The sequence below is a fragment of the Haliotis cracherodii genome, unplaced genomic scaffold (assembly GCF_022045235.1).
Source record: "Haliotis cracherodii isolate W230 unplaced genomic scaffold, xgHalCrac1.p SCAF_11, whole genome shotgun sequence".
In the NCBI taxonomy this organism is placed as follows: Eukaryota; Metazoa; Mollusca; class Gastropoda; order Lepetellida; family Haliotidae; genus Haliotis; species Haliotis cracherodii.
This window is the reverse complement of record NW_027266266.1, coordinates 24867551-24888127: the sequence shown is the minus strand read 5'-3', so window position 1 is coordinate 24888127 and position 20577 is coordinate 24867551. Positions and strand designations below refer to the sequence as shown.

At 36.9% G+C, this 20577-nt stretch overlaps 2 protein-coding genes across 2 annotated transcripts; one reads left to right on the top strand and one right to left on the bottom strand.

The window, feature by feature from the left end:
• Positions 1 to 6665: 6665 nt before the first annotated feature.
• LOC139455630 (uncharacterized) lies at positions 6666 to 9130 on the bottom strand. Its single transcript, XM_071237185.1, has 3 exons — positions 9112 to 9130; positions 7223 to 7281; positions 6666 to 6893 (listed from the first exon to the last, which is right to left on the bottom strand). Exons 1-3 carry the CDS (start codon positions 9128 to 9130, stop codon positions 6666 to 6668), a joined length of 306 nt encoding a protein of 101 aa, XP_071093286.1.
• A 3158-nt stretch (positions 9131 to 12288) lies between these two features.
• On the top strand, positions 12289 to 19319 carry LOC139455629 (uncharacterized). Its single transcript, XM_071237184.1, has 11 exons — positions 12289 to 12817; positions 13688 to 13783; positions 14021 to 14095; positions 14352 to 14453; positions 14703 to 14982; positions 15592 to 15775; positions 16174 to 16302; positions 16466 to 16711; positions 16976 to 17165; positions 17645 to 17820; positions 18168 to 19319. The coding sequence occupies exons 1-11, from the start codon at positions 12772 to 12774 to the stop codon at positions 19317 to 19319; spliced, it is 2676 nt and encodes an 891-aa protein (XP_071093285.1). The 5' UTR covers positions 12289 to 12771.
• Positions 19320 to 20577: the final 1258 nt, after the last annotated feature.

Below are 20577 nucleotides of genomic sequence, written 5' to 3'. Positions count from 1 at the left end.
CTGGTGAAAACTGTTTCTGAGGCTGACAAGCAAAATTACGTTAAGAGATGGAGGGAGTGCATGGCGGAAGCCTACAGAAATGCGTCAGAGAGAACACAACAGAAGTCTGAGAAAGCAAGGAGGGCACATGACCGTCGTGGAGTGAGTGCTGTTCTTGAGCCTGGTGACAGAGTTTTGGTGCGGAATTATGCAGAAAGGGGTGGTCCAGGTAAACTGCGGTCCTACTGGGAAGAGCGCATCTACCAAGTTGTTAAGAGGGTAGGTGACGACACCCCAGTATATGAGGTTAAGCCTCTCCAAGGACCAGGTAAGCTTCGAACACTTCATCGAAACATGTTGATGCCCTGCAATAGTCTTCCTCTACAGCCCCAAAATTTGAATCTGAGAAACAGAAAACAACCAAGGGCAAACAGACAGCGGATAGCTGACATTTCAAATGAAACCGATCAAATATCTGACAGTGACTCGGTCGACGAATATGAACCTGTATTTAGTACACATCTTTTGCACGAGATCAACAACACTGGGGGTGATCATGACGGCACTGGGGGTGATCATGACGGCACAGTGGGTGATGAAACAGTTCCCCCAGAAATGGAGAATAATGGTTCCCTTGACAGAGTGGACAGTTACTCCACAGATGACAATCAACCAGTAGAGGCTGACGACAACCAGCATTTTGGCTCTGATAATGGAGATCAGTTAGTGACAGATGAAGACATTACACAGTCAGAGACTGCTATTGATGAGTGCGTACCCAAAACTCCAATTAATGAGGTGCAGACCTCACCAGTCAGTTATCATTCCTCACATCGACAGCGTCGTCCACCAGCACGATTCCAGTATGACTTGTTAGGTCAACCCTCTTACTCAGCTAATGTAGTGAAAGCATGGTCTTATTTCCCAGAAATGGTAACTATGATGGCTCCTGTGTATTGTTACCTCGTTCCAGTAACATACTACTAGTGTGAAAGAAGTATGATTGAACTCTTTGATGAAGAACTATTTGATGAAGAACTATTCACCGATCTCCTGTATGTTTCTAGTATTTACGAAGTGCCATGTGCCAAAGGAATTTTCATGTGATAAGGAATTTTACCTAGTTGATACTGCCTTGTGATGTGACTGAGATAAAAGTACAATTCCAAGTATTGATTTATTAGTACCTAGTATTGTTGTGTATCTCATCTGACTGATTGAAGAAGAGATGTGGAGGGATGAATCAACTAGAATAATTAGCTAGCAGTGTGTACAGCATTGAAATAAGCTACAATGCACTCTGGGTTTAGCCCAGGCAGAGTTGTGATTAATATGGACTGGCCATCCATGTTTCTACACTTATCTGATTTTCTGTACAGTGTGTATAGAGTGAAGACTTGATCTTCAAAGTAACTTTCCGAATAGCGTCAGAACATTATTAATGTTCCCTAGGAAGTGCTATATTGTGTCTTGTAGAAGACATTGAAAGGTTGTACATGTGGTTTCAGGAGTTATTTAAGAATCTTGTATTAGATTGAATGCATCTTGTTTGACTTTTAGTCACTGGTTGTTCATGATAGTTAAATGTCGAGTCGACATTTGTTTTCCCGGGGAGAGTGTAACATGTGGTAAATTGCTTTATTTTAATGTTGCATTTAAAAAGGGGGGCCCACAAAATCTAATAGTTCGTCACTCAGTTACTGCAGCTATGGCATTCTTTATCGTGTCAACCGTGGTCAGAGGGGAAGCAACTCTATGTAAGCACGTCCTTATATGGTATTTCAACTAAGGGGTTCTCATCTTTGCCTTCATGAGACTCGCCATTTTTGACAGTAAAGCACCGAGTGAACATCAGCTATTATCTTTGCGTTATTCTTCCCCACAGGTAATTACCACATCAATATACATACATAAACATTTATTATAAGTCCAAGGTTCTATATATGTAGGTGATAGGTTTGTACAAATTGTGAAAGCGCTAGAATTAGCTAGGCAAGTTCAGGGTCAGACTGCACCGGCCTCACGGGTAACGTGACCAGTCAAGTTGATGTAAATTGTGTATATTCTAAGCCATCAAATACTATTATTAAATAGGAATGTTAGATATTTTTTATGTTTCCCAGGAGTATGATTAGTAGTTAATAAGTCAATCAATTCATCTAAGTTCCACATTCAATGGTTTATATTAGTCGGCATGTTATGCCAGTAAGAGTTATCTTCCTTCCGCTAAGGGCGCTGAGAGTTTCAAGATGGCTGTGCCCATGTGTAAACAATTGCTCCGAGTGTTTTCATCTCTTTTAACTGTTTTTGGCATGTGTAGGAAGGAAGTTGTTCTGTATTTGGAATTATATTTAATGACAGTAGTATACCAAGGAATAAGCTTAAATGTTCATGCAACTAGCGATAATTGCAGGGAATTTCTGGAAGTGGTATCTCATCGTCATGATAAACAATAACAGCCTGTGTGAAATGGGTCATCTCCTGTCAGAATCTGTTAATTGTTTTAGTTTTGAAATTTATTGTTAAGCACAAAAGTGTTGTTTAAATATTACTTTTTATACAAACAAGATAATCAATAATCAAGTTGACATTGGAATATTAAAGTAACTGCATAAGACTGAATCAGTATTGTTACCTTGTATGTAACAACAGCAGTTAAGCATTACAAAGATGCATATTCAGTGTCTTGATGATCATTAATATGCCAGGCATTTCTGGATTATCTTGTTCTGTAATACACAGTGGTTGTTCCAATTGAATTGTAGTTACTTGGTAGTTCTTTATAGTGCCATTCGGTAATTGCCATGTGCTCTTGGTGCAGAGTTGTTTGTACTTTCATTAAGTAAATATACCCCTAGACAACAAGCAATGAAAGTATATAGATTGTAGTACACACTACACGATGTTATCAACATGTAACCAATTATTTGTGTAACCGTTTGGTGATACATATGTTGAATGGGCTTTGCCTTCATGAGACTCGCCATTTTTGACAGTAAAGCACCGAGTGAACATCAGCTATTATCTTTGCGTTATTCTTCCCCACAGGTTCGTGGCTGCATCTCACCTTGCTTCCCGGCAAGTGTAACACATGTATTATGGTATTTTCAGATTTACGTAACAATTTTGTTGTCGCATGTCAGTTCTCTTGTTTCAAGTTCAACTTGCAGGTTGATACAATTGTATGTATGTCAGAAACGGACTGTAGGTTTACCAGTATAAGTACTAGTACTTGTTTCTAAACATAACATTTCCATTTTGTTGAGGAACTTCATCCTTGTGTGCCAATTTTAAGGATATTCACGGGAATGTATTTGTTGAACTTTAATGATAATGCATCATATTTCTCTGGTAGCAACAAAACATTAACGTCAGGTAAGCACATGTGCCACGGGTGTTGTTTTATTACGGTGGTTATTATTTAGCATCAAATGTGTGCAAGGTATTTATGATGAATGTTCGTAGCATTTATTTTGAAGAAAACAGTCTTGCATCTGTTAGCTTTCATGTCACTACATATTCTGGAGCCACACAATGCATTGCCATAATGTTTTAGTGTTTTGTGACGGCGCCGTGGACAATACTATAACACGGTATTATTACAGTGTAAAATTTCAATAATAAGACCATTTTCTTAGTTGTTTTTATTCCCCGCCACGAATAGGAATAGGTGCTGTCCGTCCCGTTCATACAAAAATGTTTCAAAGTGCGTTTTGTTCACTTTAAAAAGATAAGGTTGATGTGGCGAGTAGTTTGGTTAGAATTGCTGTAACTTTGATCCGTATCTGACGGTTATAGTTGTATTTTTTAAGGGAGATAATCCCGTTGGCCTTTACCGAAGATGGTGTACCGATGAGAGTTACTTCCCTTGGGGAGAATAAACGATGGTGTCGAACAGGGTAGTTCTTCTTGATTCTCCCCGTGCAATATTGATGATAAATAGCGCCCTTATACGGGTACATGGCACAGACGCCACAGTAACTTTAACCAGTTTGTTTCACCGTGACTTTCCACCGATTTAAGTGGTCTCTTATATGAATGACGAGTCTGATTAACTTACCGAAGAGTGTAGTCCAAAATGAAAGGACTGTTTTTATTATTTTTCTGACATTCTGTGTCCTGAAAACAAATAATGTCCTCGGGTTTTACTTTTAGAACACTTGCTGTGCTGGATGTTCTGACAAAATAATCCTATATAATCACTGGTTAAAGAATGTTAGGTACCTTCTTTCCACTGGTATTTAGTTACATTCACCAAGGATACAACACGTCCAAATGTTCGTCGCCTTTGGCGTGTAAGAATCCTATGACCATGGGTTCGAATCCCGTGGGTTTCACTTAAACTGTATGCGCTCAAGACCTGCATTCCACACTTTGCAAACGCAGCTTTAGACCCAATTCACCCACTCACTCAAGTGATAATAACACCATAAGAATTTGAACAGAGCTACAAAGAAGTACACAACAGATTAACATTCACAGCAGAATTTTATTAAACGTTTCACTGATACGTGTTTATAACAGGCGCGATACACATCAGATGGGGACGAAGGCTTCTCAGTGATACACCACTAGCGAGTGGAGGGGTTGGCTTCGGATCTTCCTGTGAACAGACGGCAAAAATATATGAACAAAGTTTACTGTGATACAATAATGAGCCAACAACATTTGACACAGTATTTTTTGACGAAATTCTTTATCTGTAATCGGTGTTTCGCCTGTTGTATATCAACTCGAGGTCATCCGATCTCTCTGAGCACACTGGAAATGAATCAGCGACATTATCAATATTATCTATTTAACGTAGCGTTTGACACAGGACACATATCTGATCCAATATTGATACACTAACTGACATGTTGTGACGTTTTACACGAATTTGCATATCGTAACATAAAAACTGGTCTCAACTTTGGCTGCCAATTCAGTGGCGATTCAAATGGAATCGTGTAGAAATAAAACTGGGAACCTGAGTTACTAACCCCACTTGGAGATTGCTGGGTAGAATAATCCCCCCCACTCGACCGTGCTTCGACCGTGTGGGTCGTTGCTAATGCAGTCAACCACTGGTTTCCCTGGTCCAGACTCGATTACTTTACAGACTTCTTTGATATAGCTGAAATATTACTGAAGAACATACACTCACTCACACACTTTCGTATATTCAAAGGCAGACTACAGTATAAGCTAGTGACTTGATGTCCATCGTCGTGATATGGCCGGAAGATTTCTATAAACTCGTACCAATAGTCGATGAATGCGCCTCCTCTTTAGTACAGCTACATAGGAAATCAAGGAACTCTAGGACATAGGACCAGCTACTCTAGCATTATTTCGAATATGCAAAGGGGCAGGGTGGCCAAGGGATGTTTGGTATCTGTGCAGTTGCGTCGGTCACTGTACCAGGACCAAATGATCGTGGGTTCGAATCTTGGATTCTCCTTAGTATTGACCCCTGCTCTGTCAGCACTCTACCCGTGCTAGTGGTATCCGCCTGTAACCTGCGTCAAAGCCGCATTTAACCAAACTTACTCACTACGGTCTCTAAAGTATGATTGTCATTTATGTACCATTTTAATCAAATCCAGTGTTCAGCAGTAGTAGGACAGAACTAATCTGGGATCTAATTTGAGTCATGTGACTTCGTTAGCGGAGTTCAGTACAGACTCCAGGGACTGTATGCACAAATTGATCTTAGTGGTACAAGTATTGAGGGTGCAATTGCTCACCCCTGAATCTCGAATACTACTTACCGCAACAGTCAAAAGCATTGAGAAAAGGGTGCAATTAAAGAACTTATCACAGAAAAAAATATGATATGTAAAGGATTTTGTAACCTACACCTTTTATTTTAGAGATGTTGAATCTGCGTATCAAATACGATTTTATTTGCGTCCCGCGTACCACACTGCTGAATACCCTTTAAATAGAACCCGAATCCCGCGTACCAACAGGGCACCTGGCACTCTTAGTATTGTAAGTCTATGTTATATGCTGTAGCAAATATGTTGAGAGAGATGCAAAGAATCGAGTTAGAATCTGTCACTATCTGTTGTGATGAGTCCACACGAACAATATATGATGCTATAAACGTTATATGCAGTTTCTGCACATACCACGCGTTGCTTGATTGATTTTCAAGATCGTGTGTTATTTAACAAAAGACAAAGCAAAGGGGCTAAAAACTAAAGACAATCTTTAATAGTTAATATTGATTGGTAATCGATTTAATCAAATAAAATAGACGTTAATACCTTGTCCAAAAGTGCCTAAATGTGTAAATCAAACTATACGTCTTTCAACGTATAATACAAATAGCGTATATTTCTGGGGAAAAAAACAACCAAAAGCATAAAAAGTGTCCGAAGGGTCCGAAAAGTAGAAAAACTGCCAAAAGCACAAAATATCTTGTATTTATGATTGAATGTAATTAATTATTATATGACACAGCGTCCAAGAATTAGTAAGATGTCACTCCAAGCGTCCATCTTGACACGGAACACTCGAAAGGGCCAAAATGTGTAATTGAAAAAAGCCAAAAGCACAAAATGTCCGAAAGGTACAAAAAGTTAAAAAAAAGTTCCAAAGTGTCCAAAACTGCCAAACGCACAAAATATCTTGTATTTATGTTTTAATATAAATAATTATTATATGACACATCGTCCAAGAGGTAGCAAGATGTCACTCTAAGCGTCCATCTTGACACGGAACACTCTCCTCAAGAATCCGGACACACGTGACAGGATGACTCGAACTGGGGACTGGGTAGGGGTGTCGTCATCATCGAGGTTGATTTCGACGAAGTGAGTGGCATCACTGAGGACGGGGGTAGAGAGAGGGGCAGGGAAAGAGGTGAGAGGGGTGGGCAGCTCTGACAGGGGGTCAAGGATGGTCATGTATCTCCCAGGACGATGCTGACAGGGAGGGAGAGAAGGACATGTAGAGAGTGACAGAAGATTTAAGTAGCAAGTAGAGAAAGATGAGGGTAGATGCTGGAAATTGATTGAATTTAAGGGATGCTCATGCATAATGTCAGGAGTACGTTAGTGACAAAGATGTGTGGTTATTACTCCACATTTACATTAGTTTGCAAGTCAATATTATGTGTCTTAGTTGAAGATTATATAGATAATTTTTATATATAGATTATATAGTCCATACACTCATGAAATAGTCAGAAATACAAGAACCAATTTCAATTTTACAACAACTCTAGCAAAGTACTGATTCCTAAGACACCCACTTGGCGAAGAGGGGCCCAGATGTCAAAGTTCAAGGGGAACCTGATCACGAGGTCAACAGCTGTCAAGTAAGAAGGTATGAGAGTCTTAAATAGGGATAAACAAGACAGAATCAATTGAACAGTATATGAACAAATTTAAAAAAATGTTAACAGTTATTCTGTTCATCCACAGTCATTGGGGTAAATGTATTACACACTAAAATGTGAAGGTGATGATTACTTAGTATTTTTTTGCAAAACAGCTAGGATATACAGATTGTGGTAAATACAAGTTACACTGCCAATTATTAGATGCCATTAACAAAAAAATACACAAACCTTTGGTACACAATACACAATCATTGTATTATTAGGTAAACAGCTTTGGGACATTAAGAGATGTAAGAGAATATTTACGATATGTGATAACATGAACATATGAAGGAACTGCTTACTACAGGTTGGGCTAAAAGTAGAAATATATTTGTATTGGTGTAGACTGGAGAAAAGGTACGAGTTGCATGTGTTAAAAAAGCAGTGACCAGGATTTTATTTCCTTTCTTCAACTGTCAAGTGTTTTTTTAGATAATAGCACAAACGAACATAAGTATATGTCCTGTTTTTTGTACACCATTGTCAGTCAGTCACTGCAACTGCAAGACAATGTGCTTTATCCCCAATGTTACAGGATACAGACCAGTGGAAAGTCCTTGTATTTAATAGTAATTGAACATTAGAAGTTTAGAAAAGTGATTTCTTATTCTTCGGAGAGTACACATTTCAGTCACAATTTTACACAGTATGTTGATATGGAGCTACTACTGAACTGTATGATCATTGGTATTTGATTGTTGTGAATACCTGTTGAACAATTCAATAAACCATTGTAGAGACCGACAATAAACTGGATTGGAAACATCATTGGAAACCAAACACCAACTCAGTGATTAATGGCATGTAAACTATATCTAAGGCAGGTAGAAACATTGTAGTCCACTAGTAGGGCTGGGACGGTAACTCGGATCGGGTGGGTGCTGAGTTGGACCCAGGTACCCACAGGACTAACCAGACCCGTGGTTAGTCACGTCATATATTGTTTAATGATAAAAAGCTCAGTGGTTAGAACTCTATGGTTACACTACAAGTCACTAATGTTCGCATTTCTTTCGGACTATGCACACATTCCTTCTGACTTTCATATGTTTGAATAAAGATAAAACGTCAGTCAACTTCGGAGTTGACCAGATCGTTTTAAATGTGTATCTAAATACATTTTGGCAGGGCAAACTATTCCCAATCGGACAATCTGTACCGACAATCGAGTAATAGGGGGATGGGTACCCGGATAGTAAATTTGGAATCGTCCCAGCCCTATTCCCTAGTCCTTATAATGATAACAAAAAGCAAAACTTTAAAAATGGCAAATTTCTTTCTTTTATGATGCCTTAACTATTGGGCAGTTGGGAGAGGACTGAAGTTCAAGGCTACAAATAGTTTACAATAGGTTTGTGTTTACGTATTGAACAGTTCTATAAACAATTGTAGAAGTCCAACATCCTATTAGCAGAAACAGCCTTGGCAACCAACACTACCTCAACTATTAATGACAGGTAACCTATATCCATATATGGCTACTAATATTTGACCATGCCTGCTGGAAAACATTTACAGAAACCTCACTTATATACTAAAACACGAATGTGTTTGTGGAAAAGGCTGAAAAATTGGCCTCAATTAACGTGGAAAAGATCTGAACACTGGACAAGTGATCATCTTTCATGGCAGTTTGTTCTGGAAGTTTCTTCTTTTCCATCGACTAGATCTAGGCCTACTTCAGAGTCAGTTAAGTCAATAAGTCATTAAAGAAAAACAAACAAACCAAACTTACTAATGTAGAAGTAATGACATACCTTGGGCGTAGGAGCTCATGTCGTAAGCAGACGAAGATGAGCGAAATACGAGGCAAATGGCAGCAAAATAGTAGCAAGATGATAGCAGTATGATGATCACAGCAATGGCGATATCAGTAGTGAAGTGTCGTCATGGCGACGTCATAAATCTCGCGAGACGGTCATAGTATCACGTGACAGCTTGACTGGTTTTCTTTATGCTCCACGCAAGTCAGGATCCCAGTAATGTTTTCAGTTGTTGGGTGGTTAAAAACGAGGGAGTCCACACTGAGCAGCGTTAGACATTGGATCTAGTAGGTTAGTCCTCGCCAGACTGGGACCCAGTTGTTAAAGTATCATTATTACAAGTAGAAATTTGCACTTTTAAAGGGCTTTGCTATATGTTACCATTATAAGGACTAGTTGACTAAAACTGTTATTTTCTCTCGCTGCTGAGTTGTATAGATTGTATGCATATCAGACAAGACAATAGCGACGACGCAGAGCATCAAAATCCAGCAGCCAATAGGCTCCTGTATAAGATATGATGTTACAAATCTTTGGAATACAGGAAAATAAATAATTGAAACGGTCGTTGTGCACTTGACTGGACACACTCTTCAGAACTGATAACTCTCGACCTTCATGTATAGGCTTTGACAGTGAAGGAGAAGTGAACTGGTTAAATAACAGCAATGGACACCTTCCCAAGTAATTGTTAGCACAACAGTAGTCAGCCCCGGCAAACAGAGCAGGAAAGTGCCATTTTCTATTCATGACTTTGTTCATGGTAGAGTTCTTTTCCAGAACATTAATCATAAACCATTGATAAATGGTGACATGAAGATAAAACTTTGTATACTCACCAGACAAATACTGAACCTGTGCCTTTTGCTATTCAGTAATGTATGTTTTTTTTCAGTTTTACTACTTTGGTGGCACAAATTGCAAGACTATTCAACTTTCTGGACATTAATTATGCACACGAAGAAGGTATAGTGCATTTTGTGTCTACACCAAAGAAGTAAGGAGCCTGTTACTGTTTGGGTAACGGGGCGAGGAGAAGTTAAGTCATAGTTAGGGCTGGGACGGGTAACTCGGGTACTCGGGTCGGGTGGGTACTGTGTAGGAACCGGGTACTCACAGGACTACCCGGACCCTTGGTTAGTCACGTGATATATTGTTTAATGGCAAAATTATCTAGAACACCATGGTAACACTACTAGTCACAAATGTTCACATTTCTTTCTGACTAGCCACGCATTCCTTCTGACTTTATGTGTTTGAATAAAGATAAAACTTCCATCAACTTCAGTGTGTGCATGACAAGTTCCTTTTATACGGGTATCTAAATACGGTCAAACTATTCCCAATCGGACATTTGGACCAATCTCTTGAGACCTACAGCAGATACCGGGGTAGGGCCGGGTAACAGGGGGGTGGGTACCCGGGTAGTAAATTTGATCTCGCCCCAGCCCTAGTCATAATTGATGCTTTGTTCTGATGGTTATAGTCTTATTTCATTATTTATGTTAATAATTAAGGGGAGATAATCCAGTTGACCTTGATTACCGATGATATGATGGTGTACCGTGAACTGGTTCAACTGCTGCTACACCTGATGAAGGAGAAAGTATATACTCCGAAACGTTGTGATCCTCATAATAAAGTAGTTGAAATCCATATATTCTCTTCCTCACCCAATTGTGTCAAACACTAGTTGAAACTCGTAAATATCCCGGTGAGAATAGGTCTTCAGCAACCTATGCTTGACGTAAGATGAATATGCTTGTTGTCGGTTGTCAGGCTCGTTGACTTGGTTGATGCTCATGATATCCATCACTGGATTGTCTGGTCCAGACTCGATTATTTACAAACCGCCGTCGTATATAGTTGGAATATTGCAGAGTGTTGTGTTAAACAACAAATAAACAAACAACAAATGGGTGAAGACACTCACTCAAAGATATGGACATATTCAATCCAAGACTCTGATTTTATTAATTGTTCTGTAGACTGTATTATCATGGTTACTACATGTATTATGGTATTTTCAGATTTAAGTAACAATTTTGTTGTCGCGTGTCAGTTCTCTTGTTTCAAGTTCAACTTGCAGGTTGATACAATTGTATGAATGTCAGAAACGGACTGTAGGTTTACCAGTATAAGTACTAGTACTTGTTTCTAAATGTAACAGTTCCATTTTGTTGAGGAACTTCATCCTTGTGTGTCCATTTTAAGGATATTCACGGGAATGTATTTGTTGTACTTTAATGATAATGCATCATATTTCTCTGGTAGCAACAAAACATTAACGTCAGGTAAGCACATGTGCCACGGGTGTTGTTTTATTACGGTGGTTATTATTTAGCATCAAATGTGTGCAAGGTATTTATGATGAATGTTCGTAGCATTTATTTTGAAGAAAACAGTCTTGCTTCTGTTAGTTTTCATTTCACTACATATTCTGGAGCCACACAATGTATTGCCATAATGTTTTAGTGTTTTGTGTTTATAACACGGTATTATTACAGTGTAAAATTTAAATAAAATGATCATTTGTTTAGTTGATTTTATTCCCCGCCACGAATAGGAATAGATGCTGTCCGTCCCGTTCATATAAAAATGTTTCAAAATGTGTTTTGTTCGAGTGGTCTCACTTTGAAAAGATAAGGTTGATGTGGCGAGTAGTTTGGTTACAATTGCTGTAACTTTGTTCCGTATATGACGGTTATAGTTGTACAAGCTCCTCACAGCGATAGTCCGTTCCCGGAGCTCTCTATACTATCGCTGCCACCAGTCAAAACTTCACACTGTGTAAGGCGACTACAGCCATGCATGGAGCTAGGGCCTAATCGTGACCTATCGAACTACAGTTAGGTGACCTTATGTTTACGCGAATGGCCGTGATAGAGCAGACGAAATTATACCCTATTAATTGTTTTGTTTGTTTGTCATCAGGTAATTCCATTTCTTTTAAATTGTCAGGCAGGAAGTGTGTCGAGGATAATATTCTTTCAAAACTGTGTGTCCTGTTGGATGCCGAGACAGTTTCTTTGCTGCATCACCACGAAGCTGGTTTGTGTAGAAACTGTTTCATAAAAATAAATAACTTTATGAAATTTAAGGATGGATTGCAAACCAGCGTGAAGAAATATATTTGCAGAGATAACAAAATCAAAAGGCATTCACTATTGACGGATTGTTCCACACCTGACAGCAAGCGGCAATCAATTGCATGCGAGGTTGAGGATATTTCAGGTGAGCGTTCCCGTACATGAGAAAATATGAAACTTTTTTTCATGCCCCTAACCTCCTTCTCAACAGCCCATCCGATGTTCCTTATCTTGAGTTGTTTACTGCTGTTTGTTGTCACTATCATTCTAACCGGAAATGAGTAGACTAGTCTGTTTATTAGACATAATACGTAATAATGATAATAATAATATTTATTTATTTTATTCATGGTTAAACTAAGTGCTGTTACGAGATCTTTTGGGACCCTTAAATAGATTTTCTTGCTTTATTGCATATGTCACATTTGATAAATCAACCTTGAAACCTCAAGCACACATTTGGAATTGTGATTCATCTGTTGCAAAGAATTTTAACTAAGCATGAGGTAGAAGCTAAAATATTTGCAAAACATATTATTGCATTGCTGGAGCTCAACATCCTCTGATGTCTGAAGCAAGACCGACTGGTATTGCTTTCATCGTCATTTACAGTGAGTGCCCTTTTATATTTTCATACATTTATGTTTTTAGAAAGTGTGGAATGTTCACACATATACTATTTCTGCAAGTTTATTAACATTTATAAATGGCAAATTTCTACTAGTCGTTATGATACCTTAACAATTGGGCAGTTTGGCAAGGACTGAAGGATTTGTGTCAGTTTCTGACGCTGATGATGGGTTAACCCTTTGATTTGCATAATAACAAAGTGTACATATTTTAACATTGAAATTAGATGTAATGAAGCTTTTGAATGGTAGTCTGAAAGAGTAATCTTTAGACTCGGTTCGATTCCGGTCAAAGGCAAACACATCGAGAATACTTATTCACTGCGTGTATTCTTACTTTGTGATGTAATAATATATTCTTGTGTTAATATCCTTATTATTATTAATGTTGTATGTTTTCCAACAACAAAAATTACTTTAGTGCAAAATAAAAATGTTATTTTTTGTGTTTAAATTTTTATGTTAAAGGGACACCTTTCCTTAAATAATGATTGATATGTTTTAATATAAGAAACTTCTTAAGTAAGTTATGTCAGCTCTTCTCAAAGTGTACATTGAAGGAAGCTAGGTACATAGATGCATCTGTTTTTCATAATGTACATATTTGTACTCTGTATAAAAAATAATTACTAGTTATGTTACATTGGTGCAGTTAAAATGACCTAACACTGGATTAATAGTTATGTAATACCAATATTTGTAGTTTTGGTCATTGGGCCCTTTATATTGAAAAAATATATGTGTGTCGTGATTGATGATGGTTTACCAGAATTGTGTATTACCAGACAATTTGTAACTAGGCAGTGTCAGCTCCTACATTTAAATGATTGGCAGTATCATTTACATTCACAGAGTTAAACATTGACCTTTCCACGTGCAAAAAGAATGCCACAAGTTACACAGAAAACAAGAGAAGTTCACCTGCTTCCCATAATGAAGAATCAGATGGTATGGCCTATTTCTCCCTTTTTTCACAGATGATAGATACATACAGAGTTAGAGATACTGATACTACATTTGTACTGTATTCTACTGTGAATATGAAATTTGAAAGGAACTTTGGTTGTATAAGGAAGTAATGTGATTTAGCTGTAGATTATTTAAGAATTAGTTTTCCTTTGTCATATCTTTAAAATACATAAATTTTCATTGGCCTAATATGTATTTTCTTATTTTTGAATATAGCATCATCTGTTTCTGTGCAAAAAGAAGCTGAACACATTTATGCAGCCTCACCGTGTACCAAAATCTGTTCTACTGGTAAGTGGCTTGTGGTATATTACACATAATACTATTAGAGTAAAAGAGAATACTTTGAGTAAATAATAATGTTTGTAAATGTGTTGAAATGAAATAAGCTATATAATAAATTATTGGAAAAATGTGTTTCACATATGATTTATGCGTAATACAATATTTCCTTTGCACCTATTGTACTCATGCTTGTCCTGATGATTGCTTATCTGATATTGTTGTCTATTTCTGAACATGCTCACATTATTTTACTTTGTTTTAGGGACTGAACCCGATGAAAAACCAAAGGCTGCAGTTGGTGAACACAACTATTGTTTGGATTTGCCACCAAAACAAAAGCTACCATCTACATTTTCAACTCATGGTACATACATGAAATTAAGTATCTAATAGGACCAATTCTACTTTTATGTTTTGAAGAGATAAAAATGTTATTTGATAGGAGAAAGTTAATGTCTTCTTTCATTTAAATAACTACAGAAGCCATCTACATTTATCAAAAGTGTAAACTGAAATATATATATATATATTTTTAGTATTTCTATCAGATGAGTAATGGATTCTGATATATGGGAAAAATACAACAATGGTACCAGTATTTTTCGCTGTTTAGAGTCATTTGCTGAAGTTGGGAAACAGCCACAGCAGACATATTTACATGGACTAATGGAAGCAGTTGCATCTGAGGACTTGGAGCAAGTTGTGACCTTACTTTTGTCCCACCCCAGTTCAAGAAATAAAATAAACGAGAGAGTGATACAGCAGCTACAGTCAGACTGTCAAGAGCTATCATCATTATCATCTCCATCGGTTCTCAGGGAGCAGTCAAGTCTGCAGAATCTTACAGATAGCCATGACTTTATAGGTCAGGTATTTCAGGAGATGAAAGAAAGGTAATCTAATTTGATGAGTGAATTTACAATATGAGGTAATATTTGGGGGAAAAATGTCATGTTTTAATTGTAATAAAACTTTTATCATGATTGTTATATGAGTAATATAATACTAGTTTTAATATAAGCTTGAGTACTAAAGTTACCAAAACATTGGTTGAATCCCTCAACTTTTAGCTCACATAAACTGAAATGACATGTTTCTTTTTATGGTGTGATGTTTTTACCTTGTCAGCTACACTAATTTGCCTTTTCTTCATCATTTTTTAGCTTACCTGAAAGTGAAAGAACAAGTGACCTCTATTTAATGGGTTATAATGTCTTTCTTGTAGTCTTTTATATGTAGTGGTTATTTTATTTGAATACTTATGCATGTCAGGTGATAACAGTGTTATGTGAAGAGGAGCTTATTTGGTTACACTAAAATCCCTCTAGAATGAATTATGTACCTTTGACTATGTTTACCAAAAATATATTGCAAGATCACTGTGTTGTTCATTTGCTAAGTAATCCTGCTTTTATTGTACTGAAGAAACAGCCCTTATTCTGAGAACATAGAAGGCATCAAAATATAGTTCATAATTTGCTAGTTTCATACTCTTTTACTAGGGCACCATTCTTGTTGGCTGTAATGTCCACTGTAACTGGATGTATGGATGGTGAAATTCCACTCAATAAAGTGGCTGCAATAACGTCATCATACTCCATACTGATGCGTATGCGAAACATCCATCTAACAGCATGGCATAAGATGGTGGGATGCATTCTCATAAGAGGACATTTAGAAGATCAGGTACAGTACTATAAAGCATTTGTTATTGATAGTAATGATTTTGAGGATAGAAAGTTGTAATTAATATATATATATATATATGTACATGGCATATACACATTACCAGTTTACAATGGTCATGGACACATGTCTATTTGGAAACAATATTCTTTTAAAAAAAATATACATTTTAAATATATGTGTTAGCCCATCAGAACCTGTATTTTGTCTGATGTTTAATGCTAAAATTGATTAAGAAATTATGTCCACCCATTTTTATAAATTTTTATACTGTCCCATTTTAATTATGTTGATAAATTAAATTTCTGTGTTAAATTGAAATATGACTATGCTTCTTTTTCAGTCATTGTATGTCTAATCCAGGCTTTCCGGTGCACATTCTATGACGTTATTTACAGAGTATGGTACTACTGAGCAACATCGGATTGTGCCAATCCCCAACTACCAAACTCCGAATGATGGCCCAGGCAGTGACTCAAACAAAGCTTAACATTGTTCGATCATTACAATGTAATCCATTGATCAAGGTAATTACTCAATGCAAAGAACACAACAAGTTAATTTATTATTTAGCACTGTTACATTGAAATAAGTCTTCTATGTGTTCCATTAGTTATCATTTTAATGTTGTATGACTGAATTAATGCAGTATTTGAACATGATGAATGTGATATGATTCATTTCTTATAGATCACTGGAGACAATTTGGATGTCTATATCAGGTCATCTAAAGTAGGATCAACTAAAAATGACAACACGGATCTTCACATGTTTGCATCAAACATCATTTTCTCCAAGTTTGCTGACATTAACTTGAGCACTTCACCACCCCCTCCATCATCTACATGCATCAACGCATCTGATGTCCTCCCGAATGAAGACACTTTGAACAAGTTATCCTCAGCTTATATTGTTCTCATTGGCAGAATACTGAAGGTTAAGAATCATATAATATATGTTATTAATATCTGGCATGCTCAGATCAGATTTACTAATATCTAAATGAATGAAACATAAAGTTTTATAGATCCTTTTGTTTAGCTGTGGATTAGGAAGTTGTTTAGGTTTGACATATTTTGTAAGGGTTTGAATTCAAATGCTTTGATGTGAGAGAAATTGTTATTGATTTCATGCCAGCTGTAACTGTTATCTGTTTCATCTGTTAGCTGTTATTCATTGTGTTTCAATCCATTATTTCAGGATATTCCAGCACTATCATGGCTTAACATCCCAACACACATTCCACACAGCCACAGTAAAACAGCATCCATGAAGACAGAGGTACATCCCATGCCACTGTTATTCAGCAATGAAGCCAAGTATGAAGAATGTGTGAAGATTCTTGATAGCTATGAGGATCAGTTGACAGAACTCTTTACAAGTGCACATGGTGATGATTACAACTTCATTTACATGTTTCATATTGCTCTTAATTGTAAATAAAATCATCTTTTCCTGAAACACTTTATTGCACTTTAGAGTAGTTTTCAATTGAATGCATCAGTACCCAACGTAAATGTAATCTGATATGAGTGTTATGACACTAATTAATGGATATTAAAAATAGATTTATTTAAGTAAAAGTTGCACATATTTGTTTGTTAAAATTTGTATGTGTTTTTTTTGTTTTTTTTTTGTTTAACATCGCACTCAGCAATATTTCAGCTATATGATGGTGGTCTGTCAATAATCGTGTGGCTGAAGACCTATTCTACCATGGATCTTCATGGGATTTGTGTAGTATCATAACAGTAGTCACAACAGGTTATCATTGTGGAATTAGATGAATCTACTTTTAGAAACAATAACAATTTGAAATGATTATCTAACTAATAAATATTATATTCAAATTATTTTCTCGTTATACAGGTGACCAATCAGCGCTAAGGGAACTTCATGTTCCAGTCGGTGGGGATCAGCTCACCAGGGTAAGGCTTGAGGGTGCCAAGAGTCTCAGAGCACTTTCTCCTACACCTGCCAAAAGATTTGATGATCTTGGACCATTTGTTATTGAATGGTGGCACAACAAGCAGGACTTTTTGGAGGTATTTCATCTTTACTTGACTGGACTCGACCTTGCAACATCATTTGTTCACATTATACCAATCAAATTATCAATATTGTCACAATTTCATGTCATGTGCCTTTGTATTTCATTTAAACATATTTATGAAAACGAAAATATTTAGATAGCCAACAGAAACATTTTATGAGGGCAAAGAAAAAATATATTTCCTTATGATATACTAGTAACAACTTGTATTTCACATCAATGTCAGGATTCTAATACGGAAAGTCAAGTGTTAAAACTTTTGACTGCTCGTGAGTTATGTAACAGTGCCATCACACTATGTGTATATAATACACTGACACTGTATATTTTTTTTCACAGAAGGCATACAAGGCTTTGTTCAGCCCAAGGTCAATTAGACAGCCAGGGACACTATACTTCTACAAAGCCAAGTTTAACATGACAAATGTTAATGGAAATGTTAAGAGGAATTTTCAGTCTCATCATGACCTACTTGTTCATGTTGGAAAAGCTGTTATTGTGGAACAGGCACGTGAATACTTTGGTATCACTGATGACAACAAGACAGCTTTGAAGAATATTCCTGTTGATGTTTTCAACCTGTCTTTGGAAGAGAAAACCACAGCGTCAGAGGCAGTTTTAAGAGCTTTCCTTGTCCACTATGGATACCTTGATTTAACGTTCAAGGATTCTTGTGAAAGAATGTATTTGATTTTTCATGTAAATGCTGATGGTACAGTGGTGGAAGAAAAGTCTCAGTTTGAACCTGATGAAGTCTACAGTTATTGCCAGCAACTATCCCACTGGGCTCTCCATTTAATGGAGCTTGATGACACAGCCAAAGAGGGAGACAGTGATAGACTTATCCATAATGCCAAGATGAACATTCCATTCTTTTTTGCCCATTCTTCACAGAGTAAATATTTTGTGGAGAATATTGACTTTCTCATTAAAGTCTGCTACTTGCTCTCTCCAATGATGAAAGAACTTGTCCTTGACACAGCTTTCATTAACACCAAGGGAGGAATTTCAAATTGTGTTGAGGCTGACCTAGTGCAGGAACACAGCATAAAGAATCAGAAGGCGCTCATCAAACAACTTGGTGCCAACAAGACCAAAAACGCCATGATAACAGCAACAGGTGCAGCAAGTGCAATATTCAAAGTTTGTGACAACCTGAGGATATCTCTTGGAGTCAAACGACAGTCAACCAGACATTCCAAAAGGATTTGTATTTCTCAGATAGAGTCAATTCAAAAATCACTTAATGAATTGAGGCCATTTCATCATTGTGCAGGAAGAAAGTGTCATGGGTTTAAGGGCATTGTATCATCCCCTTTCAGAAAGTTCACAAAATCTAGTCTTTTCATCAGAGTCCAAGATATTGTGTTCAGATTGATGAAAGGTGATCATATTGACATGGATGACAGATGTAATCAGTCTGATGATACCAGTGATTCGGTTGCTGCTGCTGATGATGGCGATAGTGATGATGAACTTCCACCTGTGTAGTTGTGGCAGAGTGATAATTTGTATATACAACTTATGTTATAATTCTATTTTAGCCATAGTTTTATTAAAGGCGACTATGCTTGTCGTAAAAGGCGACTAACGGGATCGGGTGGTCAGGCTCGCTGACTTGATTGATCCATGTCATCGATCCCAATTGCGTGGATCAATGCTCATGATGTCAATCACTGGATTGTATGGTCCAGACTCGATTACTTTACAGACCATCGTCATATAGCTGGAATATTGCTGAGTGCGGCGTTAAACAACAAACAAACAAAACATTCAGAATTTAATTCATGGAGCCAATGGACGTGTTAATTTCATGGATTTGAAGGTTAGTTGTAGTATATTTCTTCTGTGATACTTTATATGTATTTGTGTATTTCTAAATCTTACAGTTAGAAATAGGTTGTGCTAGGTTTATTGCTAGTCAGGTTGTGTATTGAATTCACAAATCAGTGTATTCTGGTTATGATTATTTTATATGATAAAGTATTATCATGATTATAAAGAAGTTTCTTTAATTGATAAATAGTTGTTTTTTTCTAGGCTATTATCATCTTAACCTGAACATTAACTAAGTAAAACTAAACCCTAAATAAACTCATAGTAATTCTCATACCTCATGCAGTAATTCTCATACCTCATGCCGCCCTCGAAACGATCTTCTTCCATGACACAATGATTAACGTAACGTTCACCTCGACGTCGGTACACGCGAATCCGTCCATGGGGATTGCATAAAAGTCAACTTTTGCATGAAATGCATGCTTTTCTGTAGCAGTTGCGGTTTTGTGACTTGATTCCATATATGTACTACAATATTGAAAACCAAACTTTACTTGTTTGAAAAATACACTAAAATATTGGTGTCACAGGAACTTTTGTTGTTGAGTATATATTACTGTATCTTTCTGCAGGTTACTTACTACATGAGTAACATAGGTTTCTCGCTATTTCTCGCTATTTTAAGTTATATCATTGAATGTCCATTAGATTTAAGGCCATTATGTATATTATAACAATGTCATTGTTCTATGTCTTTTGTGCAGTATGTCTTATTATTTATACATTGTTTCACAGCATATTTATTCGCCTCTCTCTTCTGAGAAAATAAACATCCATCAGCTCACACCCTGTAGCCGTTTGTTGTGTTTACTACCCTGACAACAAGGTGCTACTACATAGTTATTCTCAAAATATTATACTGTGTATTTAGTGTGACAAAAATGTTATCAGTGGTAGAAACAAACATGTT

Coding starts and splice junctions, on each gene's coding strand:
- LOC139455630 (XM_071237185.1), bottom strand. Junction 6,894..7,222: donor TCTGGGCCCCTCTTCGCCAA/GTGGGTGTCTTA, acceptor CCTCCCTGTCAG/CATCGTCCTGGGAGATACAT.
- LOC139455629 (XM_071237184.1), top strand. CDS start 12,772: ATGTCTGAAGCAAGACCGACTGGTATTGCTTTCATCGTCATTTACA. Junction 12,818..13,687: donor TGCTTTCATCGTCATTTACA/GTGAGTGCCCTT, acceptor TTACATTCACAG/AGTTAAACATTGACCTTTCC. Junction 16,303..16,465: donor AATGTAATCCATTGATCAAG/GTAATTACTCAA, acceptor CATTTCTTATAG/ATCACTGGAGACAATTTGGA.